The 27,838-nt window shown below is 44.5% G+C and overlaps 2 protein-coding genes across 3 annotated transcripts in view; both read left to right on the top strand.

Annotated features, from left to right (window-relative positions):
• The first annotated feature begins 1,685 nt into the window (after nucleotides 1–1,685).
• Nucleotides 1,686–23,472, top strand: APOBEC1 (apolipoprotein B mRNA editing enzyme catalytic subunit 1). Of its 2 annotated transcripts, none has more exons than XM_073789068.1 (5): nucleotides 1,686–2,042; nucleotides 4,638–4,665; nucleotides 6,474–6,871; nucleotides 7,597–7,715; nucleotides 23,449–23,472. In XM_073789068.1, the coding sequence occupies exons 1-5, from the start codon at nucleotides 2,027–2,029 to the stop codon at nucleotides 23,455–23,457; spliced, it is 570 nt and encodes a 189-aa protein (XP_073645169.1). In that variant the 5' UTR covers nucleotides 1,686–2,026; the 3' UTR covers nucleotides 23,458–23,472. The 2 variants fall into 2 exon arrangements, with proteins under 2 accessions (XP_073645169.1, XP_004313375.1); XM_004313327.4 differs by lacking the exon at nucleotides 23,449–23,472 and adding an exon at nucleotides 8,161–9,774 and having other exon boundaries at nucleotides 1,688–2,042.
• The window catches only part of RIMKLB (ribosomal modification protein rimK like family member B), a 127,734-nt gene continuing 123,365 nt past the window's right edge, over nucleotides 23,470–27,838 (top strand). The window contains exon 1 of the mRNA XM_033867046.2: nucleotides 23,470–23,541. The gene's annotated coding sequence lies outside the window, so the exon portion shown is untranslated. The remainder of the gene's footprint in view (nucleotides 23,542–27,838) is intronic.

The raw sequence follows: 27,838 nt of genomic DNA, 5'->3' as shown, positions 1-27,838 counted from the left end.
CTTTGACGTCTCTTACACATGATGAATGCATGACAGTCCATCACATGTGTTAGTTCTGAATTTCCTAAAATAATACAGAAGATGGATCAAGCATTCAGTAGGAGTTCTAGTAGAAACGAACTCAAATTATATACCGCCTTACCTGTTACATATGTGCCTCTCCCGAGTCTGTCTTGCTGTATTAGTTTCCTATTGCTGCTGTAACAAATGACCACAAACTTAGCGGTGTAAAACAATGTTACTTATCTATCTCACAGCTCTGGAAATCAGAAGCACAAAATAGGGTATCACTGGGCTAAAATCAAGGTGTCAAAAGGGCACCATTCTTCTAGGAGACTCTAGGGAAGAATCATTTCCTTGCGTTGTCCGGCTTTTAGAGGCTGTCCTCATTCCTCGACTCACGGCCCTCCTCAGCCAATAACCACATCATACATCTTCTCTTTTTTTTTTTCTCCCCCCCACCCCGACACATCTTTTTCACATGTCCTTTTCTGACTCTGCCTCTGTCTCCCTTTTATAAGGGTCTTTGAGACTAGATTGAGACCAGCCAGATGATCCAGGATAAGCTTCTCACCTCAAGATTCTTAACTTAATCACATCTATCACATCTGCACAGTCCATTATGCTATTGTAAGGTAACATATTTATAGGTTCCAGGGATTAGAAGGTGGACACCTTTGGGGGGGCCATTATTCTACCCACCACACATGCCTCACTGAAACACTTGTCTTCTGAAGGACCTTTTTTTTTAAAAAAATAAATTTGTCTATCTATTTATTTTTGGCTGCGTTGGGTCTTTGTTGCTGTGCGCGGGCTTTCTCTAGTTGCTGCGAGCAGGGGCTACTCTTCGTTGCGGTGCGCGGGCTTCTCATTGCGGTGGCTTCTCTTGTTGCAGAGCACGGGCTCTAGGCACACGGGCTTCAGTAGCTGTGGCGCAGCAGTTGTGGCGCACAGGCTTAGTTGCTCCGCGGCATGTGGGATCTTCCTGGACCAGGGCTCGAATCCATGTCCCCTGAATTGGTAGGCGGATTCTTAACCACTATGCCACCAGGGAAGTCCCTGAAGGACCTTTACTTATGATGAGGCACTTCTGTCCCTTCTTCAAAAGTATCACCTGCCACTCCAAACAACTGCTTCATCTTGTCCAGGCTCCAGCTTCATTTCATGATTAAGGAAAGTCTTATATTTAGGGATCAGGTGTAGGGTTCGTTGAATTTCAGACTCAAAGTTCAGGGGCTCTAGATTTGAGACCCTAGAGGGAGACTTAGGTCTTGAGAGTGACCTCAGTTCTGGGAGTGTGTGTGCTCAAACCCAGAGGAGATTGACTCAGGGTTCAGGCAACAGGAGACAATGGCAATAGGGAGTATAGTATTCATTTTCTCAAGGAAGAAAAAAAGCGGAAGTGGACTGGGCTTAACGTTAACCTTAGCTTCAAGAAGCAAGAGAAATCACCTGAAACTTGTACTCTAATTACGTGACTCAGAGACCAAAGTCCTTTTGGTTTCGCTTCTAATAGCGCCCCTCCCCTTTCCAACAGAATCTAGGGTGAAGAGCAAAATAAGGGGAAGTTAGAAATAAATAACAGCTAAAGGGCGAGGCCTCACTGTCTTCACCAGGCAACAATGAAAACATTCACGTCACGGAAACAGGCCAGTTCTCTCTTCCCTTTCTTCTTCCTCTTTTTTTTCCAGTAAAGAATGATGCGTCAGTCTTGCTTTAACTTTTAAGGGAAATGTTCCTACATTCTGAGTTATCACGCAAGAACTTTGAAATTTGGATGTTCTCAATGAATTATGCTACAGAATTAACTATCTGCGTCGTAGGCTTTCGTCAACCTCCAGCAACTTCCCTCTTCACGGGCTACCTGTCTGTGCAGTCTAGATACCCAGTATCGGCCTGAGACACAGGAATGAGTCATCCTCTGCCCAAACAGGTGGCAGTGGTCACACCCGCAGAAACAGTGTGAGGCAGGTTGCTGGCGGCACAATATATAGCTCCAGGGGAAAAAGTCCAGTGACAGAGCAGCATGGCTTCTGACAGAGGTAAAATGGACGGGGGCCTGAAAGCTACATGTTCTTGAAAAATGCGAAAACTCTGTGTGTGTGCTTGCGTGTGTGTGTGTGTATATGTGTCCTGCTTCTGTTTGTATCCTTGGACATTTTCCAACTTTCCTATTTGTTAATATTCTTAAACAGGATTTATTATTATTGTTGTTGTCATTATTATTAATACCAGCTGTTCACATCCAAAAATGATTTTGATCAGATGGCACTAAAGCAATGCTTGTTTCACCATAATAAAAAATGAAGTAAAAGAAATACAACTGTTAAATAAAAGTTTAAAATAACAGCAGAAGTGATAGCACAAGGGCAAGTTAATGGATAATTTAAGGTTCCGTTACTTAATGTTAGAAAAATTCGTGGGAGAGGAAAAACACTCAGGTTGTGGAAGGTGATGATTTTCAGATGAGGTGGGATTTGAACTGGATCCTGAAAGGGCAGAATTTGAATTGACAAAGAGGAGGAGATTCCAGGTTGATTTGACACTGAGAGTTTAAGAGAATTTACAAAGATTGTGTGTGGAATATAAAGAATAAGTTGGTTAAGATAGAGAAGAGTTTTTGGAAACAATCTGCAGTGAGATTAGAAAGCAAATTTGTTTGTTTGTTTTTAATAAATTTATTTATTTTTGGCTGCATTGGGTCTTCGTTACAGTGCACAGGCTTCTCATTCTGATGCCTCCTTGACTGAAAGCAGAAAAGACAGGAAGAAAGGAGGCCAGTGAAAAGACTATTGCAAGAGTGTGGGCATCATGTGATAAGACAAAATGCAGGTGTCAGTCTTAGGTTTCAAGAAACAATATTTTTTCTCCATTATATTTTCCCTCTATTAAAATTCTCTTGTGACTGGTATTTTGGGAAAAAGTGTAAAGTCTTTATTTAATTGAAATATCTGGGTAATTTCCCTTGAAGGTGGTATGTTTTATCCCTCAAACCACCCCTAGTCATGTACCTAGTGTTCTTGCCTGGCACCACATGTGTAGATGCTGGGAATGTATCTCAATCTCTCTTTCTGAAGTTCTCACTGCTGGTTCACCTCCTCATAGAGGTATGGCCTCTGTTTCTACAAGGCCCTCGCTGAGTAGACCAGCTGGTTCAAAGGCCCCAATTTGGTTTTTTGTTTTGTTTTGTTTTGTTTATTTACTTATTTATTTTTGACTGCGTTGGGTTTTTGTTGCTGTGCGCAGGCTTTCTCTAGTTGCTGCGAGCAGGGGCTACTCTTCGTTGCGGTGTGCGGGCTTCTCATTGCAGTGGCTTCTCTTGTTGCGCAGCACGGGCTCTAGGTACGCAGGCTTCAGTAGTTGTGGCACGCGGGCTCAGTAGTTGTGGCTCACGGGCTCTAGGCGCGCGGGCTTCAGTAGTTGTGGCGCACGGGCTTAGTTGCTCCGCGGCATGTGGGATCTTCCTGGACCAGGGCTCGAACCCGTGTCCCCTGCCTTGGCAGGTGGATTCTTGACCACTGCGCCACCAGGGAAGTACCTTGATGGGGACCATTTCTAAAGTCTTTATTGAATTTGTTACAATATTGCTTCTGTTTTATGTTTTGTTTTTTTTTGGCCGCAAGGCATGTGGGATCTTAGCTCCCTGACCAGGGATAGAACTCTCACCCCCTGCATTGGAAGGCAAAGTCTTAACCACTGGACCGCCAGGGAAGTCCCAAAGGCCCCAATCTGAAGTAAGGTCTGAGAAGTGCCCATTCCAAGGTGTTAGCCATCCGCTTTCTCCTCCATCTCATGTCAGATTCCCTGCATATTCTTCTAAGGATGAGAAGTTTATTCTTCATGTTACACTTAGAATAGTATTTACCGACTCTGTCCTCTTTCCTATATATCTTGCTGATTTATCTTTTCGGTCTCACACACGAGCTAGAACCATTTTCCACCTACAGGAAAGTGTGCCATACACAGTGTCTCTCCATTTAGTACAAATGCACAGACACACACGCACACACACGCGCATACACACGCACGCACGCACACACGCACACACACACGCACGCGCGCACACACACGCGCGCACACACACGCGCGCACACACACGCGCGCACACATGCGCACACATTGTTTAGGAAGAAAATCTTTTCCTCTACCCTCTTAGATTTTGTTCTGGGAGGGGGCACTGCAAATTAAACCGACAAAAAAAAAAAAATTAAACCGACAAAAGACAGATTAGCAAAAAAAAAAGACAAAATTACACAGAGCAATTCACCAAAATGTGACTCAAGGACTTTGGTTAGAATTAAGATGGCTTATATATCATCTTTTTTTTTTTTTTTTCTCGGTACGCGGGCCCCTCACTGCTGTGGCCTCTCCCGTTGCGGAGCACAGGCTCCGGACGCGCAGGCCCAGCGGCCATGGCTCACGGGCCCAGCCGCTCCGCGGCACGTGGGATCTTCCCAGACCGGGGCACGAACCCGTGTCCCCTGCATTGGCAGGCGGACTCTCAACCACTGCGCCACCAGGGAAGCCCTAACTGCATTTTCTGATATGGTTTGTGGGTTTGAAGAATAGAGCGTTTTTTCTTAGTAATTCAATTTGTATATGGGTGTTATCTGACATGATCATCTGTTGGTCAACAGGTCCTTCAGCTGGAGATGCTACCTTGAGGTAAGAATTATACTATCATAGTGCACATTTAATTCAACCAAGAATAGATGGATATTTAAGAGATGGAGGACTATAGCTTTCCTTATTGTTCCTTACTTATTCCATGCTCCCATTTTTTCTTTTGCTTTTTCTCTCTCTATCCTCTATGATTATTATTGCTTTCTGTATCTTTGCTCCTATGGCTTTTGGTTTCTGTTGAAAAAAATTACCTTCCAGCTTTGTTCTGTTATCGTCTTACTATTGTTCTTCTCTCTTTAAATCACAGGTTTTCATAGTCATTAGTGAAAAGTCCAGGGAACTCATTTGTCACTTTGATTTCATCCTCTTATTCCATACTCTATGCCCATTTTCTAGACTTTTTTTTTTTTTGGCCACATCACCTGGCTTGTGGGGATCTAAGTCCCCCGACCAGAGATTGAACCCAGCTCCCTAGTAGTGGAAGCGTGGAGTCCTAACTACTGGACCACCAGGGAATTCCCTACACCTATTTTTTTTCTTTTTTTGAAGTTCCAGGAGAGCAGAGATTGGTTTTATTTTGTTCATGGCTGTATCCCCAGGTTTTAGAACACATAGCAGAGCACATACTAGATTCTCAATAAATGTTTGTAGAATGATGGACATAATAAATGAACATTTTGCACAGTTTTCAAAAAAAAACAAAAACAAGTAAAGGCATCTGGGGAGGCTGGGTCTTGCCTCCCTGGCACCTAGACCTATTTTTATAACAGGGAGACTTTTGTCAGGGAGCATATTATCTCGTGATGGGTGGGTGGAAGGATTGATTTACATAATAAATGAAGTGATTCTTTAGGAATGAGTGGAAAATATGATGATGTAATAAACTTATGACTCAACCATATTGCAAGGAAGAGTCCTCAGAATAATTCTGAGTCACGGCTTTGACCCACAATGAGGGTGGTTATCCAAAGATGCCCTTGAGAGAAATTTGAATTTATTTCTTTTGAGGAAATAGTGTGCAGAATTGAATGTGGATGAAGCCTGAGGTTAAATTAGTCTCTTCTCAGAGTTGGGAATAGAATCCTCTTGGCAATTTGAGACTTCCACACCTGAAAAAACTCTAGCTAGAGTCCCCTGAGGAATAGTGAAGATTAATGAGTGGGACAGGTCACCTCTAAGTGTGAGATAGAGAGATTAGAGGGAATTCCCTGGTGGTCCAGGGGTTTGGACTGGGCAGTTTCACTGCCGAGAGCATGGGTTCAATCCCTGGTTGGGGAAATAAGATCCTGCAATCCGCACAGCATGGCCAAAAATAAATAAAGAAAAAGATAAAATAAGATTAGAATATAATGAGAAACGTTTAAAAGAGGAACAAGGACACACTTATGCCTGAATTCAAGACCACCAAGCAATGGTATAGAGAGTGGTAACCAAATAACATGAGGTGGGAAAAATCTCTTCACTATGTTTGTGAGAGAAAATTTAATAATCCAAACGGACCTCCCCAGATAACTTTGAGATACAGAATAGAAAAAAAAAAGTTTCCTGAGATGTCATGTTTTAAATATTTATTTATTTAGGCCGTGAAGGGTCTTAGTTGCGGCCCGCGGGATCTTTAGTGGGGGCATGTGGGCTCTTAGTTTCGGCATGCATGCGGGATCTAGTTCCCTGACCAGGGATCGAACCCCGGCCCTCTACATTGGGAGCACGGAGTCTTACCTACTGGACCACCAGGGAAGTCCATGAGATGTCATGTTTTAGATCTGCCTGATCCAGAAGGAGAAGATGAAATTATTTCTAGGGTCCCTCAAATGATGACATAACAACACGAGTGATTTTTTATATTTCAGGAGAAGAATTGAACCCTGGGAATTTGAAGTCTCCTTTGACCCCCGAGAACTCTCTAAAGAGACCCGTCTGCTCTATGAAATCAAGTGGGGCAAGAGCCAGCGCATCTGGCGACACTCGGGCAAAAACACCACCAAGCACGTTGAACGCAATTTTATAGAACAAATTACTTCAGAAAGACGTTTTCACCGATCCGTCAGTTGCTGCATCATCTGGTTCTTGTCCTGGAGTCCCTGCTGGGAATGCTCCGAGGCTATTCGGGAATTTTTGAAGCAGCATCCTAGAGTGACCCTGCTTATTTACGTAGCACGGCTTTTCCAGCACATGGATCCGCGAAACCGGCAAGGACTCAGAGACCTGACTCACAGTGGTGTGACTATCCAGATTATGGGACCCACAGGTGAAAACAATAAACCAGGAATCTTAAGTGTTTCTTAGAGACTGTGGTGGTGGTGATATGTTTCTAGGCCAGGAGACTGATTACCCCAGACCGGAAGTCTCAGAAGTTAAAAGTCCAAAATAACAGGAGAAAGGACCAGGTCTGAAATTCATAGCAAGGAAAGCACCAAAGATATGACTCCTTTCCCCACTCCTGTCGCTATGGCCTCTGTGCCATCTTCAAATGAATTGCTGAGTTCCTTTAAGGGATTCTGGAAGAGTCTAGCCTTCTCCAGCAATAAATAGGCCAGAGAGATTTTTATATCTATTGTATTTTTTAAAAAATAAATTTATTTATTTATTTTTGGCTGTAGTGGGTCCTCGTTGCTGTGTGCGGGCTTACTCTAGCTGCGGCGAACGGGGGCTACTCTTCATTGTGGTGCGTGGGCTTCTCATTGCGGTGGCTTCTCTTGTTGCAGAGCACGAGCTCTAGAGCGCAGGCTCAGTAGTTGTGGCGCACGGGCTTAGTTGCTCCACGACATGTGGGATCTTCCTGGACCAGGGCTTGAACCCGTGTCTCCTGCATTGGCAGGAGGATTCTTAACCATGGCGCCACCAGGGAAGCCCCATAGTATTATTATTTAATAACAATAATAATTATTATTATAATTATTATTATTTTTAAATTGGGCTCTCTTTAATTTTCTGTTGTATGTGTTGACTGAACCAAGATTTGTGTTTCCTTAGAGTATGATTACTGCTGGAGGTATTTTGTCAACTACGCACCTGGGAAAGAAGCTCACTGGCCAAGATACCCCCCTCTGTTGATGAAGCTGTATGCACTGGAACTCCACTGCATAATTCTAGTAAGTTACTATAAGGGAAAATGATTCTGATGCAAAAAGAGGCATCCGTCTTCAGACTTCTCTCCTGATTACGTTGACACATACTCTTCTCACCATCACTTTGCCATTTATATTGACATTTAGTTATTTACCTGACATCTTTAAAAATGTGAGAACAAGACAATCTCTTTGTGGGAAATAAGTGGGAGAAAGGAACGGATAAACTGGTCTAAGATATATGTGGACTCCATAGGAGTTAGATTTCATCATCATCATTACTGTTGTTGTTACAGCACATACTTGTCACACCAGATTGCACAATTCTTCCTTCCCTTATTGGTGTGTGTCATCTTACTGAAGGAATGTATGTGTCCCACTTGTATTCTCTTGCAAGTAGTTCAGTGGTCTTTCAAATGATGTTTTGAAATGTTTGTGAAATATCACCCTAACTTCTTTTTTATTTCAGGGTCTCCCTCCCTGTTTAAATATTTCAAGATATCAGAATCAGCTGACCTTGTTCAGACCTATTCTTCGAAATTGCCATTACCAAATGATTCCACCCCATATCCTTTTACATACAGGGTTGATACAACTTCCTTTGACTTGGAGATGAATAGAGTATATACTGTTTCATGAACAGGAACTGATGGACCACTAAAGAGTACCATTAGAATCGAGAAATTTTACGTTTGCATTTCTAGACACTAACAACATGTTATCTGGAAAAGAAATTTTAAAAAAAAATCCCATTTATAGTAGCAATGAAAAATGATAAAATACTTCGGAATTAATTTGACCGAGGAGGTGAAAGATCTGTACAATGAAATCTACAAGAGAGATTGAAGAAGACACAAATAAATGGAAAGACATCCGATGGTCGTGGATGGAAGAAATAATATTGTTAAAATGTCCCTACTATACAAAGCCATCTATAAATTCAATGCAGTCCCTATCAAGATTCCAATGGTATTTTTTACAGAAATGAAAGAAAAATCCTAAATTTCATATGGAGCAACAGAAGACCCTGAATAGCCAAAGCAATCCTTATGTATCTGAAGGAAATGAAATCATTTTCTCAAAGAAATATCTGCACTTCTGTGTTCATTGTAGCATTATTTACAATAGCCAAGACCTGAAAACAATCTAAGTATCCACCAACAGATGAATGGATAAAGAAGATGTGGTATATATACATATATACACACACAATGGAATATTATATAGCCATAAAAAGGAAGAAAATCCTGCCCTTTGCAACAACATAGAAGAAACTTGAAGGCATTTTGCTCTTTGAAATAAGTCAGAGACAGACAAATACTATATGATCTCACTAATATGTGGACTCTTAAAAAAATCTGACCTCAAAAAAAAAAAAAAAATCTGACCTCATGGAAAGAGACAAAATTAGTGGTTGCCAGGGACAGGAGTGAAAGTGGTCAGAGGGTAGAAACTTTCAGTGTTGTTTTTTGGGTTTTTTTGACTACACCATGCGGCTTGTGGGATCTTAGTTCTCCAACTAAGGATTAAACCCAGCACTCGGCAGTGAGAGCGCAGAGTCCTAACCACTGGACCGCCAGGGAATTCCTGGACAAACTTTCAGTTTTAAGATGAACAAATTCTGGGGATATAAGGTACAGCATGGTGATTATAGTTTATACTGTATTGTGCAATTGAAATTTTCTAAGAGTAGATCTTAAATGTTCTTGCCATACACAAAGAGGTGTAAGTCTGTGCGGTGATGAATGTGTTAACTTACCTTATTGTAGTAATCATTTTGCAATATATACATATATCAAATCATTACGTTGTACACCTTAACTTAGTGGGGCTTCCCTGGTGGCACAGTGGTTAAGAATCCACCTGCCAATGCAGGGGACACAGTTTTGATCCCTGGTCCGGGAAGATTCCACATGCTGTGGAGCAACTAAGCCCATGGGTCACAACTACTGAAGCCCGCGCACCTAGAGCCCGTGCTCTGCAACAAGAGAAGCCACGACGATGAGAAGCCCATGCATCACAGCGAAGACCCAACACAGCCCAAAATAATAACAAATAAATAAATTAATTAATTAAAAAAAGACTTACACAATGTTATGTCTCAATTATATTCAATAATACTGGGGGGAAAAGAGATTAAAACAAAAGAATATAGAAATTTTCACAAATAACAGTATCACGGATAGCATTATCTACTGCTGTATCACAAATTACCCCGCTACTTTGCAGGCTGAAAACAACAATAAATATTTACTATGTCACAGTTTCTCTGGCTCAGGAATTCAGGAGTCCCTTAGTGTGTTCGTGTCTCAGGATATCTCAGGAGGTTGCTGCCAAGCTGTCAGCCAGGATTGCAGTCATCTCCAGCCTTGACAGAGGCTACAGAATGTGCTTCCCAGGTGGCATACACACGTGGCTGCGAGCGGGCACCCGTGGATGGTGGGAAGTCTCAGTTTTTCATCATGTAGGCCTCTGCACAGGGATGCTTAAAAGTCCTCATGACTTTGTGGCTGGCTTCCTACAGAGCAAGTGGCCTAAGACAGACCAGGGCACAATTTGCCATGTCTTGGAATCATACACTATTTCTTCTGCAGTGTTCTTGGGTCACACTGGCGAGCTACAATTCAATGTTGAGTGGGGGGAACCACACAAGGACTTGAATCCCAGGAGATGAGAATCACTGGAGACCATCTTTGGGTTTGACCTGTAGGGACATTTGCTGTGACTTCAGGACAAATAATTCCATGGAGCCAATTTCTCAGAAGATGCTAAAGGGAAACAAAGGACAAAGTAGCATCTAAATACAGAAAAGGGTTATTTCTCGCTCCCGTTGCAAGGCTAATGTCATTTGGGTGGAACGTTTTTGCTCTCTGTGGTTACTCAGGGACCTCATTTTCTACCGTCTGGTGACTCCGCCATCTCCTATGGCCTTGAAGTCCTCTGCTGAATTCTCTACACTCAGCTGGCCCACAGGAGAGAGAGAGAGACAGAGGCGCACAGAGAAGGAAAGCATTAAAGCAGTGTGAAAGGGTGTTTTTTAGAATCAAGGACTGGAAATGGCAAACGTCACTTCTGACCTGATTCCTCTAAGCCAAAATCAGACCCGTGACCCCACCCAGCTTTAAGGGAGGCAACAAAACACAGTCCAGCCACGTGCCCTGGAAGGAGAGGAAATGGGGTTTGGTTGAACACATGACGTGTCTGTACAAGGAGGAAACTAGGAAACAGAAACTTTGTGGCCAGGGTCAGATAGGCAGTACCACGGCAGAAATGAAACTAAAAGGCAGTGTGCTGTGGTTTTTGTTTCCTTTCCTTGGCATTCAGGATATGCTGGTAACCAAAACATGACCGCTTTTCAGAATGGGCTCAGGCTGCTCAGTCGTTCGCCTGGCTTGCCTTCCTGGGGTGGCGTGGGGATAAGGCGGTCTTCTCTGGGAGGCATAAGTAGGGGCTGCCACCTTATTAGATGTCTGTGTGAAGACTGTCTATGCATATTTAAAACCTGCTGTGGAGGAGTTAGCGGCAGGGAGGGCGGGGGCCCTGGGCTTAGTTTTGGGGGAGGAGGTGGCCAGTTTAGGGTCTCAGGGGACAGGTGGGGGAGATGGCAGAGTTAGATGGGGCTGGGGGGGTGGGGGGTGCCAGGAGAAGGAAGGTTGAAGGGGAGACTAGATGTTGGGGGAACTGTGCTGGGAAGAGCTGCGTCGGAAGTGTCCACAGTAACCCGTGGGGGAGGAGAACACCCCAGGCCTGGCTGTCGCAGCTGCCTGCTGGAGAAGGGGGGCCTGACCTCTAGGAGGGCGCCGCTCCTGTACAGAGGGTTGTGAACCCGCCTGGGGATGAGGCCTGGTGTTGTGGAAACTGAACTTAGCTTCGCGGGGCTGACAGTTCTGGCCCAGGGCGGTGGCAGTGCACCCCTTTGGACTTTTCCTCTAGGTTCCATGCTTACCTCTTCTGTGACCTCACTCTGCCCTTCCTCCTCCCTCTTAACTCTCTCGAGGTTACCCCTTCACTTAAAACGTTGCTTCTGGTAATCTGGTAAGCCGGGAAAGTTGCTGGAGTCCCTGCCGGAGTCGGTATTGTCGGTAACCCCGAAGGAGGAGAGGCGTCCCCAGCGGAGACTCTGGGTGGGCGGGTTGGTCTTGCTTGCCGGTGGAGAGGGTGGGGATGGAAGGTGCACCCTTGGGTGGGCCCACAGCGATGGTACCAGCTGAAAGCTACAGAAATGCTTCATAGACCGTGGTTTCTTACTGTAGTGTTCATTATGGCAAGCCGGTGGCACCAGGAGAAATGGAGCCCCTGGCCAGTGTGAGTCGTAGCCGTGCAGGAGGGGAGACCCTGGAGGAGGAGAGAGCCCGCCTAAATTGATGTCTACAGATCGAATTTCCAGAGGCTTAGGAGGAGGAGTTCTCCAATGTCCTGTTTCCAGGCCTTGCTCAGGAAGCCCTGTATTCATTCAGGAGACCACCCTGTAAGGTTTTCAGATGAGCTTACGAGGGGGCAATCTTTAAAAGTCCAAAGCACATGCATCCGGGGCCTTCAGCAGATGCGTTGCTTTGAGTGTGTAATCCGGGAGCAGCGATCTCTGGGCACGTGAATGCCAGCAGGCGCCTTTCCTGTTCCGGGGTGGAGGTTTTCAGATGCGCATCTTCTCAATTCAGCCTCCTGTTGTCCTAGTTCTGTGCCGCACACCTTGCTCCCAGAGGACTCGTCAGCTGTAGAACATTTTAACGCGATGCCACAACACAGAGCGCTGCCTTGTAGACGGAGCTCGCAGATGCATCCCCGTGCCCCTCTCATCTACCCGCCCGCCTTCCTGCGCATTGGTCGGAGGAATTCTTAGTGTGATGATATAATCTGTGTGTTAGGAAAGTGTTCAAGATTGAATGCCTTAGGCAAATACTTAAATGAGCCAACTGGCAAATTGAGGGGGTCATTGTACTGTGCTGGAGGTACGGGTTGGTCACGCCCCAATTGTGATAGAAATGGCAGGTCTAGTTTGGGCATTCCTACTAAGAAGGGAGCGGTCAGGATACCGGTAGTGATCTTTGATTCATCTTGCTCTTTGTGTTTTTTAACTTCAGTTTTACTTGATCAGATTTGAGAGTAATCTTAGTGTTCAAATGGGAGGACCCTGAGGTGAGGGGTGGTGGGGAGGGAAAAGCCTGCCGCAGGTGCTGGGAGGGGTGGGAGGGGTGGGCGTGAAGAAAGGGAGAAGGGGGGAGGGTTGTGGTTAGGTGTGGGTTGTAGAGGGTGGGAGTGGTAGGGAATGTGGGTTGAAGGGAATTCTCTGGAGAAAAGATCAGTAGACAGAGCTCTGGGGAATTATATAGAGCTCATGCGCAAAGAAATTACTAGTTAATAGTAAATTGTTAATGCTAGTTAAATTATCACTTGTAAGCACAGAAAACAGTTGCTTGGAAACTTTCTAAAATGCTTAAAACTCTGCTAAGTGCAGGGGAAAAAGCAAAACTGCTTTGCTGCAAGATGGGGAAGACTGAAAAGGTAACTGAAGACCTGGTTATTGGTGGCTTGAAAGATTGGTGTCAGAAACTTGCATCAGCAGGTTAGCATCCTTCACTGCTTTCAAGCTTCTTACGTGGTTCATCTGGAGATGTGTGGTATTTGGGAGAGGTCTTGGAAAAGACTTTAAATACCCATATTGTGGGCTTTTAAAGCAAGCTTGAGATTTTGGAGTGCACTTAAGATGGTGAGATGTACTCTTCCGGGTTTGCAACATTGTTTTTCACTGAGGTTTTGCAGTTGAAAACTTGAGCAAAGTGAAAATGCAATGAATTCTAAAGCAATTTTGTGTTACTTCCTGCCTTATAAGCACATCTTTTCTTTGTGATGAGTATTAATTAGAAACAGCAAGAGTTTTTACTTTTCGTCGTCATTGTAACAAGGAGAACCTAATGACTCTGTGATCACTGTAAAATTACTGTCATATTTGGTAGCAAGCAATCCATGTAGGCTTGCTAAGGTTACAGTCAGTAATCCACTGCATCTTTAGTTTGAATGTCTGTGTTTTTTAAGTGATAACCGTATTAGAGGGGAAACTATCAGCCAAACTCAGTTTGGGAAATAAGCAAAACTGGGGATGGGGAGGTGCTTTATTACTAGATTATGGTGTGTTTGTGAAAATTCAGGGAAAGATCCGAATCCTTTGTGATAAAGTAATACCAGTGGCTTTTTTATCTCGTCCCTCTTCCCATTGAATTTCACTTTGAAAATTTTAAATCCCCAATATTTATACACTTGGGATCTTTCTGGGTTCTCTTTTTAATGTTTAAAAATATGTTGACATGATAGTTCAGTTCTTAACCCGTGATTTGGGCATGATATAGTAACTGTCATTGGAATTTAAAGAATACTAGTCATGCATGTATGGGGAAATGGTAAGCTGTTGTGAAATTGAAACTGTAATAAAAGTAGGAGAAAAAGTAAAAACAAACAAACAAACAAAAAAAACGGCAGTGATGGGAATTCCCTGGTGGTCCAGTGGTTAGGACCCTACGGATTCTGTGCTTTTTTCTGCTGGGGGCCTTGCTGCAAGGCCAAAAAAAGAAATAAAAACAACTTTTGTGAAAGCTACCCTTTACCTGTTCTTATAAAAAATGGATATTAGGGAAAAAACCCTTCAAAGACAGGATGCAGTTTCTCACATGTATTTTCTTTTATTATACAGGAAGGATAGTGCAAACCATTACTTTTTTTTTTTTTTTTTGCCATGTGGCATGTGAAGTCTTTGTTCCCCAACCGGGGTTGTTCCCTGACCCACAACCCCTGCATTGGAAGCGTGGAGTCTTAACCACTGGACCACCAGGGAAGTCCCACAAACCATTAATTTTTTTTTTTTTTACATCTTTATTGGAGTATAATTGCTTTACAATGGTGTGTTAGTCTCTGCTGTATAACAAAGTGAATCAGCTATACATATACATATGTCCCCATATCTCCTCCCTCCTGCGTCTCCCTCCCCCCCCACCCTCCCTATCCCACCCCTCTAGGTGGTCACAGCATCTAGCTGATCTCCCTGTGCTATGTGAAGACTCATTTGTTTTAGTTCTCAGGAGGCTGCGAGCCAAGTTTCATATACTACACCTGTTGCTTTGTCTCATGTGGAACATATTCCTCCAAGCTCGGCACCCCAATCCCTTACCTTTTGTCATTTTAGTCTTGCTTTAAAAGCTTTTACTGGGCTTCCCTGGTGGCGCAGTGGTTGAGAGTCCGCCTGCCGATGCAGGGGACACGGGTTCGTGCCCCGGTCCGGGAAAATCCCTCATGCCGCGGAGCGGCTGGGCCCGTGAGCCATGGCCGCTGAGCCTGCGCGTCCGGAGCCTGTGCTCCGCAACGGGAGAGGCCGCAACAGTGAGAGGCCCGCGAAAAAAGTTTTTACTAATTTGACTATTAAATTTATGATTTGGGAAGGTGGTATAGTTCAGTCATAAAAATGTGAATGATAAGCAACGTAAGAACTACACGATAAAATTATGGGACAATATAGGAAGGACCTAAAATTTGAAATAAATAGATAACATTAAATAACTATATGCCTATGATCACTATATTTCTAGAAGAAAGATAAATCTGGTTTGACCCTTGACTAATCTCTGAGGTAGATATAAATTTTCTCAATATTGAAACTTCTCTCTTGCCAAAATACATCTGATGCTTTTACTTTCTGTTCTTCTGAGCCTTCTCACATCCACAACTCTCATCAAAGTGATCCCTGTACTATTCCATCATCTCCCAGTTCTGCTTCATACTGAATCCACTTAATTTGCCTCATCCACCTTTATATCAACATGCCTAGGTTAGTGGCTAATAGAGGACCTGTCATCTATAGCAGTCAATTATCAAAAAATAAATTATTTGTAGGTATTAAAGGTAACATGAGAGAGTACAAAGAACACTGTCTGTATGTCAGAAAACCCCCAAATGTTCACAGCACTGTCATTTAAACGGTGTAAACTTGAATGAGTACATTAACTTGTCTGGGCCTTAAATTTACACATCTAGGGCTTCCCTGTGGTACAGTGGTTAAGAATCCGCCTGCCAATGCAAGGGACGCTGGTTCGAGCCCTGGTCCAGGAAGGTCCCACATGCTGCAGAGCAACTAAGCCTGTGCGCCACAATTACTGAGCCTGTGCTCTAGAGCCTGTGAGCCACAACTACTGAGCCCGTGTGCCACAACTACTGAAGCCTGCACGCCTAGAGCCCGTGCTCCGCAATGAGAGAAGCCACCACAGTGAGAAGTCCGCGCACAGCAACGAAGAATAGCCCCCGCTCGCAGCAACCAGAGACAAGCCTGTGCGCGGCAACAAAGACCCAAAGCAGCCAAAAATAAATAAATTAATTAATTAATTAAAAAAAATTTACACATCTATAAAATCTGGATGATTATGGCTTAAGGAAAAGGAAGATTGAAGCCAGAAACTTCTATTTCTCTCTATTGAATTAGTTATCTATTGGTGTATAACAAATCACCCCAAAACCTAGTGGCTTACTCAAGACACATTTATTAGCTCACAGTTTCTGCATCAGGAATTTGGGAGTGACTTAGCAGAGTGGTTCTTTAATATTTATTTATTTATTTGGTTGCACCGGCTCTTAGTTGTGTCAAGCAGGCTCCTTAGTTGCGGCAGGTGGGCTCCTTAGTTGCGGCTCGCCGCCTCCTTAGTTGTGGCATGCATGTGGGATCTAGTTCCCTGACCAGGGATCGAGGGATTGAACCCCACACCCCCTGCACTGGGAGTGGGGAGTCTTAACCACTGTGCCACCAGGAAAGTCCCTGCCTTCCACACTTGAGGTGGGAAATTGTCGGGACCCGGCTCTGAATGTACCAAGAGGTCTGTGCAAAGCCAAGGCTGACAGTACTGAGCAAAGCTAGTACTGGAAGGTACAAAATGGGAAAGCAAAGCTTCCCGAGAGGTGATTCCCCTCAAGATTTCCCCAAGCAATTCCCTGGTTGTAAAATGATGCTCTTTGGGGTATTTTTGCTGTGCAACAAATTATGTTGTAATGCAGGATTTAAACCTAGACCACAGTATAGAGCAAAATGGAAACCCCCTACAGAACCCCCTTTAACCACGCCGGCTATTCCCACATATTGACCCGCACATTGGGCTAAAAGAAATGTTACTGGGTTAGCTGTATGGAGGGAAGCTACATTGAAGAAACATTTAGATGATGTATGGCCTCCTTGGGGAGTTACTGATGGGTATGGAAACATTTGGTTTTGGTATAGGGAAGATTTTTTGTAGATTGGGTATATAAGAAATTATATTGGGTTATGTGGGAAATAGCTAGAATTAAAATGATCATGGGATATGTAAATTTTAAAGATGCAGATAAAGCTATGCAAAGAAATAGATATAAAGCTTAATTGATTTATTGCAGATATTTTAAGAATAGGTTAGGTCTTGCAGTACGGTGTTTTCCAAGACGGCCAATAATAGGAAGAGATACGATCTGGAAGTGGAACGGCAGGCCTGTGAAGGTAGAGCATGGAGTACCCGGCGGGACTTGGACTGCTTGGTACTGACCTATAAAGAAAACAGCTTACGTGAGCCAAAACATCACCGAGGTGTGAAAAACCAAAGAGATTGTGCCTGATTTTGTCGAAGTACAAAGAGACCACAGAAGCTGTGATCAGGATATGCTCAACCGCAGGAGACTGTGTGGGGAAAACATTAATGAGACCATTGTGTGAGCTGCTTATGTAAGCGGGTATTTTTGTTAAAGTGGTTAATGTGTTATTGCTTGTGCAAGATTTTTGGCTCAAGAATAAAAGGTTGCGAAAGGTTAAAAAATGATATGAAAATAAGAATAGGGAACTGTAGAATTATAAATGCTGCAGCTTTTTGCTAATAAAATGTCAGATCCTTGCATCCAAGAAGAGGTGTCTTGAGTTCTGTCCTCGCCGACGCCGTCCTCCCCTCTGGCAATCCTGTACCGCTGAGGCTGGTCCTCGGCAGGAAATCCCCCAAATATAGACAGCGTGGCCAAAAGCATGGCACATGTTACCCACAGGTAATCTTTAGATAAATCAGAGGGACAAGGATGGCCCTTCCAGGTGAAAAGGTCTCAAAAGAGAAACTATGGTGAAGTGATAAAGAGTGCAAACTCCAGATGCAAATGGTCTGGGTTGGAATTCTTTTTTCTTTTTAATTATTTATTTTTGGCTGTGTTGGGTCTTCGTTGCTGCGCATGGGCTTTCTCTAGTTGCTGTGAGCGGGGGCTACTCTTTGTTGAGGTGAACAGCCTTCTCATTGCGGTGGCTTCTCTTGTTGCAGAGCATGGACTCTAGGCGTGCGGGCTTCAGTAGTTGTGGCACGTGGGTTCAGTAGTTGTGGCTTGCGGGCTCTAGAGCTCAGGCTCAGTAGTTGTGGCGCACGAGCTTAGTTGCTCCGCAGCATGTGGGATCTTCCCGGACCAGGGCTCAAACCCGTGTCTGCTGCATTGGCAGGCGGATTCTTAATCACTGCGCCATCAGGGAAGCCTTTTTGTTTTTTCTTTAATTTTAAAATTATTTTTATTTTTTGGGGGGCATTGAGTCTTCATTGGTGCGTGCGGGCTTTCTCTAGTTGCAGCGAGCGGGAGCCACGCTTCGTTGCAGCGCATGGGCTTCTCATTGCGGTGGCTTCTCATATCGCAGAGTACAGGCTCTAAGCGCCCGGGCTTCAGTAGTTGCAGCACGTGGGCTTCAGTAGTTATGGCATGTGGGCTCTAGAGCGCAGGCTCAGTAGTTGTGGCGCACGGGTTTAGTTGTTCCATGGCATGTAGGATCTTCCCAGACCAGGGCTCGAGCCTGTGTCCCCTGCATTGGCAGGTGGATTCTTAACCACTGCGCCACCAGGGAAGTCCCCAAGAAGGGTGACTGATTGAACACGGAGGTTGCAGAAGATGGAGGTGTCCTTCTATTTTGCAACTGAAATATTAGTGCAATCACAGTGTTATTCACTGACATAAAGCACATGGTGAATGTTTGTTTGATGTTTCATCAAATAAATGCTTTTATTTTTGGCACAGGGCGTGCGGGATTTTAATTCCCCAACCAAGAATTGCGTTCGTGCCCCCTGCAGGGGAAGTGCAGGGTCCAAACCACTGGACCACCAGGGAATTCCCCAAAAGTACTTTCTAAACCTGCAATTGCTAAATTGCATTCTGTGGTGACTAGACTCTCTTAAAGATTTTTTATGGGCAATTATTTTTTAAATACATATTAGGAAACTTTAAGAGATTCTGTGCAGAATTTCCCAACTTCTTAAGAACTAAAGCTACTTTTAAAAGATGCATATTTGAAACTCATGTAAAAATAGAGTTCCATGAAACACACTTTGAGAAATGGAGAACATCTGTAAGGAAACTGAAAAACCTAGGAAGGAAACCCACTTCCTGCAGAAGTGATACAGATTTAAAGCATTAACAAAACTGCAAATGTTTGACCGATGGCAGGTCTATTATAGGTTTGAAAGTTCTGCCCAAGCAAACTTTCAAAAATCAGGTGAAGCTGGACTAGGCTGAATCAAGAAATCCTTACTCGGGCTTCCCTGGTGGCACAGTGGTTGAGAGTCCACCTGCCGATGCAGGGGAGGTGGGTTCATGCCCCAGTCCGGGAAGATCCCACATGCCGTGGAGCGGCTGCGCCCATGAGCCATGGCCGCTGAGCCTGCGCGTCCGGAGCCTTTGCTCCGCAGCGGGAGAGACCACAACAGTGAGAGGCCCGTGTACTGCAAAAAAAAAAGAAATCCTTACTCGTTGTCCATGCTTTGTGGAAGTCAGGAAATTAGCCAACCATCAGAGTGGCTGGAATAAAGTTTCTTTCTTTAATAGACAAATATTCTAATTATGCTCTCTCTAGTTATGACAGTTATCCCTCTGCCATCAACAGATGAGGGAAACTTTAAGATAATTGCAGCATCCAGAAAAGTAAAGTCCCACTGAATGCAACGGGATACATAACCACTTGAGGTAATGGGAAAATTGGTATTACAACTGTCCTACAGTAAAAAAAAAAAAAAAAGTAATTTGTTACTGATGCTGAAAACTCAGCTTCTCTGTACACCAGGGCCAAATTAAATCTTGGAGAGAGCGTTTGGGGTGAAGTAGAAAAGGATAGCTTTATTATTCAATACTCTACCAGGCAAAGGGGGACACAGTTGGCTCCTGCCTCGAAAGACTATGTGTCCCAACTTGGAGAGGGTAGTGAGAAGTGTTTTGGAGTTTTTTTTTTGTTTTTTTTGTGTGGTACGTGGGCCTCTCACTGTTGTGGCCTCTCCCGTTGTGGAGCACGGGCTCTGGACGCGCAGGCTCAGCGGCCATGGTTCACGGGCCCAGCCGCTCCGCGGCATGTGGGATCTTCCCGGACCGGTGCACGAACCCATGTCCCCTGCATCGGCAGGCGGACTCTCAACCATTGCGCCACCAGGGAAGCTCAGTGAGAAGTTTTATAACAATATTACCCAAGGCTGGGTTGCTGACAAGATGAGGGTGTGTGCAGGGTTTCAGGTGGTCGGGTCTCCTAATCTTGATGAGCTTCTCTGGTCCCTTTAATCTCGCCTCAGGTGGTTTCTTGCCCCGTTCTCCCTTGATTAGCAACTGTTTGAATCCACCCTTTGGAGCTCAGCGTAGGTCGTGGAGGCTGGAGTCTTGCCTACAAGAAATCGGGGGCCAAAAAAGAGGCTGCATGCCTGGGAGCCTCACAGGGCCCCACTCGGTTTCATTACCTGCCACAATCAAAAATCTAACTCCATTCTCAAAATCTAACTTCCAAATGGCCCTACTTACCTCTTTTAGATTTTTCAGTACCTTGTAGATTTTCTGCTTTATTTGCTTGGTTTGAATTCCATAGAATTTAGAACCAAAAAATGTGATTTTATAGACTGAAGGTGTCCAGCCTTCTACATGAAAAAAGACCCACACTGGTGCACATCAGCCTCGTGGAATTTCAACATATGTTTAAAAAGAGAATCCTAACAGCTTGGGGGTGAGGCAGGGGGTGTTACATGCAAAAGATAAGAAGAGTATTGTCAGTCTTCTCAAGATCAGCCTTGAAATCTAGAAGAAGCTTGACCCATACTTTTAAAATTCTGAAGATAAAATGTTTCTCAGCTGACTTCTACAGTCGGCCAAGCTATCTAGAGGAAGTTGTGAGTAAAGACATTTTCAACGTGCAATGTATCCAAAAAAATCATTTCCCATGCTTTCTCAGGAAGCCACTGGAGGATTCACTACATCAGAATGAGGGACTAAACCATAAAAAGAGAGTGCTTGGAATTCAGAACACAAGTAATTCAACACAGAAGAGAAGAGAAAAAAAATTCCCAGGATGATAGTGAAGGGAGATCCCAGGGTAACAGAAAGTAATGAGTTTGGAGAAAGAGGATAAAGAGATCCAGAAGAATGTATCCAAGAAAAAAAAGTGAAATTCCAGTTTTCCTACATCCTTGCCAACACTGGATAATGAAAAAACACAGTCCTCTGTGTCTTTCCTTTACTCTCACCCTGCTTTGCTACTTCATTTGTGACACCAACTGTGTGGGTTTTCCACACATAAAGCAATTCTTTTGATTCTCAATTCTGTTACTATCTTGTGTCAGATCCCGCTGGTTAAGGACTCAGTCCCGCGAGACTGCCCCCACCTTGGATGCCAGTTGAAAGTCCAGGTTGTTACCTATGTTTCTGACCAACTGGGTATAAATTGGAGGTTCCCTTGACCCACTCCTGGGGTTTGATTAATTTGCTAGAGCAACTCACAGTATTCAGGAAGTCAGTTGACTTACTAGATATCTGGCTTATTATGAAGGATATTAAAGGATACAGATGCTGGGACTTCCTGGTGGTCCAGTGGTTAAGAATCCTCGTTTCCACTGCAGGGGGCACAGGTTTCACCCCTGGTCCTGGAACTAAGATCTTGCATGCCCTATGGCGCGGCCCCCCCCCCCCAAAAAAGGGACACAAATGAACAGCCAGTTGAAGAGATACATATGGCAAGACCTGGAAGGGTCCTGAACAAAGAAGCTTCTGTCCCGGTGGAGTTTGGGGTGCACTACTCTCCAGGGATATGGTTACTCTCTGGCTCACCAATATGAAAGCTCTCAGAAACCCCACCTTTTGAGTTTTTATGAAGGCATCATTACATAGGCATGATTGGCCATCGGTGATTGAACTCCGTTTTCTCCATCTCCTCTCCCCCAAGGTCAGGGGCTGAACTGAAAGTTCCAGCCTTCTAATCGCATGTTGATATTCCTGGCAGCCAGACTTCACCTTTACGTTACCTAGGGGGATTCCAAAAGTCACCTCATAAACATAACAAAAGACACTTACTGTGCTCAACATTTAGGAAATTCCAAGGGAGCTTTGTGCAGCCAACAGGGTGAAGACCAAATATATATTTCTTATTATAAATCACAATGTCACATGGGTATGATCAATCTCTTAAATCTTTGACAATCTGATGGATGAACAATGGTACTTTCATTTCTAATTCTTCAATTTGTCGTATTTGGCATTTTGTGTGTGGGTATTCATTGACTCGGAATTATGTTTTCCTGTTGCGGAGGAAGAAATTTCCCTCTACCCTTCTAGTTCTCCTGGATGGTCTAAGAATTGATGTGACATGATATAGATAACAGGAGAAAATCAAACAAAAGTTTGATAACATGTATACATGGGAAAGACCCAGAAAAACTGAGTAACTCACCCAAATGGCTGAAGCCCTGACCTTAAATACCATCTTCAGCTAAAGACAAAAAAGAGGCTGTGGGTAGTGATTTGAGACCTCAAAGGGGAGGAACGCAATTCACAAGGAAATGGAAAAGTGAATGGGAAACAGATGTTTGCTGGGCTGTGCAGAGACAATGGGACCCAGAGTGGACTCTGATCTCCAGGCCCTGCGGAGTTTCCCCACCACACTCAGCCCATAGTCTTTGCAGAGCTCTCTGGTGACAGCTCTGTTCTGGGAACTGGCCCTTTATCTAAATTCTTTAGGCAGCTAAGGGGGAAGGTCAAATTTTCTCCTTGAGTCTTTTGGGCCTTGATTGTTTTCAGCTTGAAATAACGCACATGCCAAAGAGATGTTTTAGGGTGGCAAATTTTGCTCCCCTTCAATCCTTTGCCCTTTTTTTCTATTGGTTTGTCTTCTCTCCTCTATTAATTTGTGAGAGAGATTTGTACATTAGAGGAAACGTCCATTTCTCTCATATGTATTTTTCCCAGTCTTTTGACTTTATTGAAACAGAGCCGGACTCTGTGGGGCCCTCCTAGGTACAAAAGCCCCTCTGTGTCCCATGGTTTCTTGTTTGTTGGAAAAAAGCTTCAGACTCCTAGGCCTCCCCTGACTTCCAAAGTGCAGAATCTAAGTTTCTAATTAGGGAGGTGAGGGAATGCAGAAACTCAGGAAAAGCAGTCCAGAAGCAATAGTGCAGCAATAAAAGAGTCTGAGTTCCTCTCAAGGGATATATATAACAATCTGCTGCATATCTTTGAATTGCTCTGCAGAAAATAACACCCCAGCCCAGGTGGAGGATGGTGACTACATGCCAACCACAAACATGTAGACCCCAGACTGGTTGGAACCAGAAGGTTGATGATTAAGGTTTCTGAAACACCACCCTGTTACCTCACCAGCAACCAATCAGAAAAAAGTCATGCCCTCTGCAACCCTCACCCCAAATGTCACCTTTAAAAACCATTCCCTGAAAGCCATCTGGGAGTTCAGTTCTTTTGAGGATGAGCTACCTGTTCTCCTTCCTAGGTGCCCTGAAGTAAATGCGGTACTTTCCCTCACCACGTCCCCGTGTCAGTAAATTGGCTTTGCAGGGAGGCCGGCAGATCCAAGTTCTATGCGGTAATGTTATGACTTTTTTTCTTAATTTAAAATTTTATATAGACAAATACATACTTTGTAGTTTCTACAGCATGCTGATAAGGATAATTTGTATATCGGGACTGGGATGTTAGGAATTATGATGTGAATTATAATAAGGAATATGTATTAGGGCTTTGTCCTGTTTTCTACGACTGAGCTTCTAAAACCCTTGGGATTTCCTAAGTGATGAGAGAGAGAACGGTGTTTTGCTATGTTCACCAGGCAACTTTTGGAATGCCCTTATGTTGCCTAAGGATAGGGCTGATTGCCAAGGGAGATAACCCTGTGTTTGTAGGGTTGGAACTTTCTCTTCCACCCTTGCACCTTCTAGGAGGGGAGGGGGGACCAATGGCAAAAGATTTAGTCAATCACGCCTGTGTAATGAAGTCCTGTAAGAAAAATCCAAGACAGTGTTTGGAAAGCTTCCAGGTTGGTGGAGATGTGGGGAGAGGGTGGCGCTGGGAGAGGGCATGGGCACCCCATACGCTTTCTCCAGACCTTGCGTTATGCATTTCCTTTATCTGTTTTTTCCTGGTTCATATAATAAAACGGCAATCTAGTAAGTAAAACGTTTCTCTGAGTTCTGTGAGCTGCTCTAGCAAATTAATCGAACCTGAGAAGCAGGTTGTGGAACCTTTTTTTTTGGCTGTACCGTGCAGCTTGTGAGATCTTAGTTCCCCGACCAGGGAGCGAACCCGTGCCCCGCCATGACCTCGCCCCCCCCCCCCCCCCCCCCCCGCAATGGAAGCGCGGAGCCCTAACCACTGGATCGCCAAGGAATTCCCAGAAGCTTCTGATTGATAATAGCCAGTCAGTGAGAAGTATCAGTGATAACCTGGACTTGAGATTAGCATCCTAGGTTAGAGGGGATCTCTGGAACCTCTAATTTGTAGTCAGTCAAAAGCGCAGGTCATTTGAGCTTGCAATTGGTGTCTGAAGGACAGGGTTGGGAAGTAGTCTTGGAGAACTGAGCTCTTAACCTGTGGAATCTGATGCTGTCTCCAGGTAGATAGTGTCATAATTGAATTGAATTGTAGGACACCCAGCTGGTGTACCAAGCATTGTTTGGTGGTGTGTATGTGTGTGTGTGTGTGTGTGGCGGGGGAGAACTTCCCCTAGCAGTGGAATGGGTCTAGGACCTAATTTAGGGACCCAAGAAATAGAGGATGGTCCACATCACAAAACTTCAGTTTTCAGCCCACACTTAAACAGGAAATGCCCCACTGTCCAAGAAACCTAATACACACCAGCCACCACCCTCCCACTCAGCTTTAGTTTACCTTACCCGAGAAAATACGACCTCCAGCCTTACAAGGAAACCCTTGACCTCCCAGCCAATCTCACATCCCCTGTCTCCAAGCTGCTGCTTCTAACACTCACTCTTGCCTAGACCTCCCTAGGAAAAAAAAAAAAAAAAAAAAAAAAGAGGGCTCCAGGGCTTCCCGGGTGGCGCAGTGGGTGAGAGTCCGCCTGCCGATGCAGGGGACATGGGTTTGTGCCCCGGTCCGGGAAGATCCCACATGCCGCGGAGCGGCTAGGCCCGTGAGCCATGGCCGCTGAGCCTGCGCGTCTGGAGCCTGTGCTCCGCAACGGGAGAGGCCACAGCAGTGAGAGGCTCGCGTACCGCAAAAAAAAAAAAAAAAAAAAATGAGGGCTCCACTGCTTCGAAGGCACTGTATTCCCCCAGTTCATGGTTTGTTTTCCTTTGAGTAAAGGACATCATACTAAATTGTTTTATTTTTGTTATTTGACAATGATTAGACTTTTCCCTCTACCAGAGTATAAATACATTCGCTCACCTCTACCCCCTTACACCCAAGGTGGTGAGAGTGAGTTGACAAGGGGAATCGAGTAGATTCGCTATCCTTGGTTATAAGGGCCCCTTTGGGATACTGGAGATATATTTACAGTGCTTAATCTGCCCTATTGGAATTCCCTGGTGGTCCAGTGGTTAGGACTCTGTGTTCTCACAGCTGTAGCCTGGGCTCAATCCCTGGTTGGGGAACTAAGCTCCCACAAGGCACATGGCGTGGCCAAAAAAAAAGAAATCTGCCCTATTGTGTGGAATTTTCCCGTTGAACTGAGCTGCTAAGGTGCTGGCGTGGAGGATGCTGATAGCCAGTTTTAGGATTTGGGTAGATGGGAGCAATAAAAAGAGGCAGAGGGGCAAAAATGAGTCAATCTCTGAGCTGAATAAGAAAGAAAATGAAGAAAGAAGAGGGCTGGTGGGTTGGGAAAAGTCAGAAAGGTCACTGAAGTGGAAATCTTGATAAGATTAAATAGGTATAGTGGGTGTATTTAAACAATCAAGCTTGAAGAATAATATATTATGGTCAGAAACAGGATGGATTAACTATTTTTAAAGTGAAGTTAGAATAGAAAAGTAGAAAGGAGATCAAGGAGGTATGAGCCATCATTCTTTTTCTTTTCTTCTTTCTCGTTTTTTTAGTAATTGGAGTATAGTTGATTTGCGATGGTGTGTTTCTGCTGTACAGCAAAATGAATCAGTTATACATATACATACGTCCATTCTTTTTTAGGTTCTTTTCCCATATAGATCATTACAGAGTATTGAGTAGAGTTCCCTGTGCTGTACGGTAGGTCCTTATTAGTTATCTATTTTATATATAGTAGTGTGTATATATCAATCCCTATCTCCCAATTGCTGCCCATCCTGCCCCCATTATTCTTTTTCTTTTTCAGAGTTTTCTTGGTTTTCTCACGTTTCTTTTACTAGATAAACTTTATGATTTTTTTTTTTGCGGTACGCGAGCCTCTCACTGCTGTGGCCTCTCCCGTTGCGGAGCATAGGCTCCGGACGCGCAGGCTCAGCGGCCATGGCTCACGGGCCCAGCTGCTCCGCGGCATGTGGGATCTTCCCGGACCGGGGCACGAACCTGCATCCCCTGCATTGGCAGGCAGACTCTCAACCACTGCGCCACCAGGGAAGTCCATCATCATTCTATTTCTTTATCTTCTGCTCCTCAATTGCTTTGTAAGCCTTTGCTAAGGACACCAATGGGCTGTCTTCAATTTTGACTTCTTTTGTCTATTTGTCTTCTTGTGTTTGATCACATTCTTCTCAGAACTCTTTGATACCCAAGACCTGTTGTCTCCTGGTTTCCTTCTCAGTTTTCTTCTTAGGCGTTTCTTTGTCCACCACTGAAATATTGGTGTTTTATAAGATTATCACCTCTCATTCATTCATTCATTCATTCGATAGATTGAGTAAAACCAATCTGGTAACAGCAGTAAATAAAAGAGACCCTATCTTTCATGGAGCTCAAATACTAGTTTTCTCATATCGTATAAATATTACTGAGTCCAAGCTTGCTCTGCTCGCCCCACGACAGGCCAATGAATAGAAGGTGTTTATTCGGAAAGCTGGCAGACTGGTGTCTCTGAAAAACCATCTTATGGGGTTTGGATGCCCGTTTCTTTTATAGCACAGAGAGGGGGAGGAGATGAGGAAGTAAAGTAAAAAGGCCATAATTTTTGCAGATATCTCCTGGAATGGCCAGCCTCCGGGAGGGGATGTGTTAATTTCTTCTTCCTTGCAGCCATCCACAGGTGGAACGGGTCTGGATGTATCCCTGAACAAAAGCACGTTGGTTTAACATTCAGGCAGAGGGGCAGTATTCCCCTAGGCAAGCCATTATGTAGAGACAGTGAACAAAAGCAACGGAGAGCAAAGGTTAAAGTGAAAGAAACAGATCCAACTTGTAGTCCGATTTGGCCCTTCCCTGTTACCTAAACACTTCCCAGGACATCTCATTCATTTCCGTGGCTTCAACTACACCTGTAATCAGGCGTGATATAATATGTTAACAATGGAATCATCCTAGCACCAACTAAGTCAGAAGAGGGCGTCAACCAATCAGACAGCCGGTCTGGCTCTACTCTGTTGTACTGGCTGAATATCAGCGCAACCTATAATATATAAATATGATAATATGATGTCTGGTAGTAAGAGGACAGTCTAGAGCCTAGAACCTCCAAACTGCTCAAATTCTAGCTCTGTTACTTCTGCTGCGTGACATGGGGCAAATTACTTCACCTGTTTGTGCTTCAGTTCTCTCCTCTATAAAATGGCATAATAGGGCTTCCCTGGTGGCGCAGTGGTTGAGAGTCCGCCTGCCGATGCAGGGGACACGGGTTCGTGCCCCGGTCCGGGAAGATCCCACATGCCGCGGAGCGGTTGGGCCCGTGAGCCATGGCCGCCGAGCCTGCGCGTCCGGAGCCTGTGCTCCGCAACGGGAGAGGCCACAGCAGGGAG

Source organism: Tursiops truncatus, chromosome 11, assembly GCF_011762595.2.
Source record: "Tursiops truncatus isolate mTurTru1 chromosome 11, mTurTru1.mat.Y, whole genome shotgun sequence".
NCBI classification, from domain to species: Eukaryota; Metazoa; Chordata; class Mammalia; order Artiodactyla; family Delphinidae; genus Tursiops; species Tursiops truncatus.
This window is presented reverse-complemented; position numbering and strand designations above follow the sequence as displayed.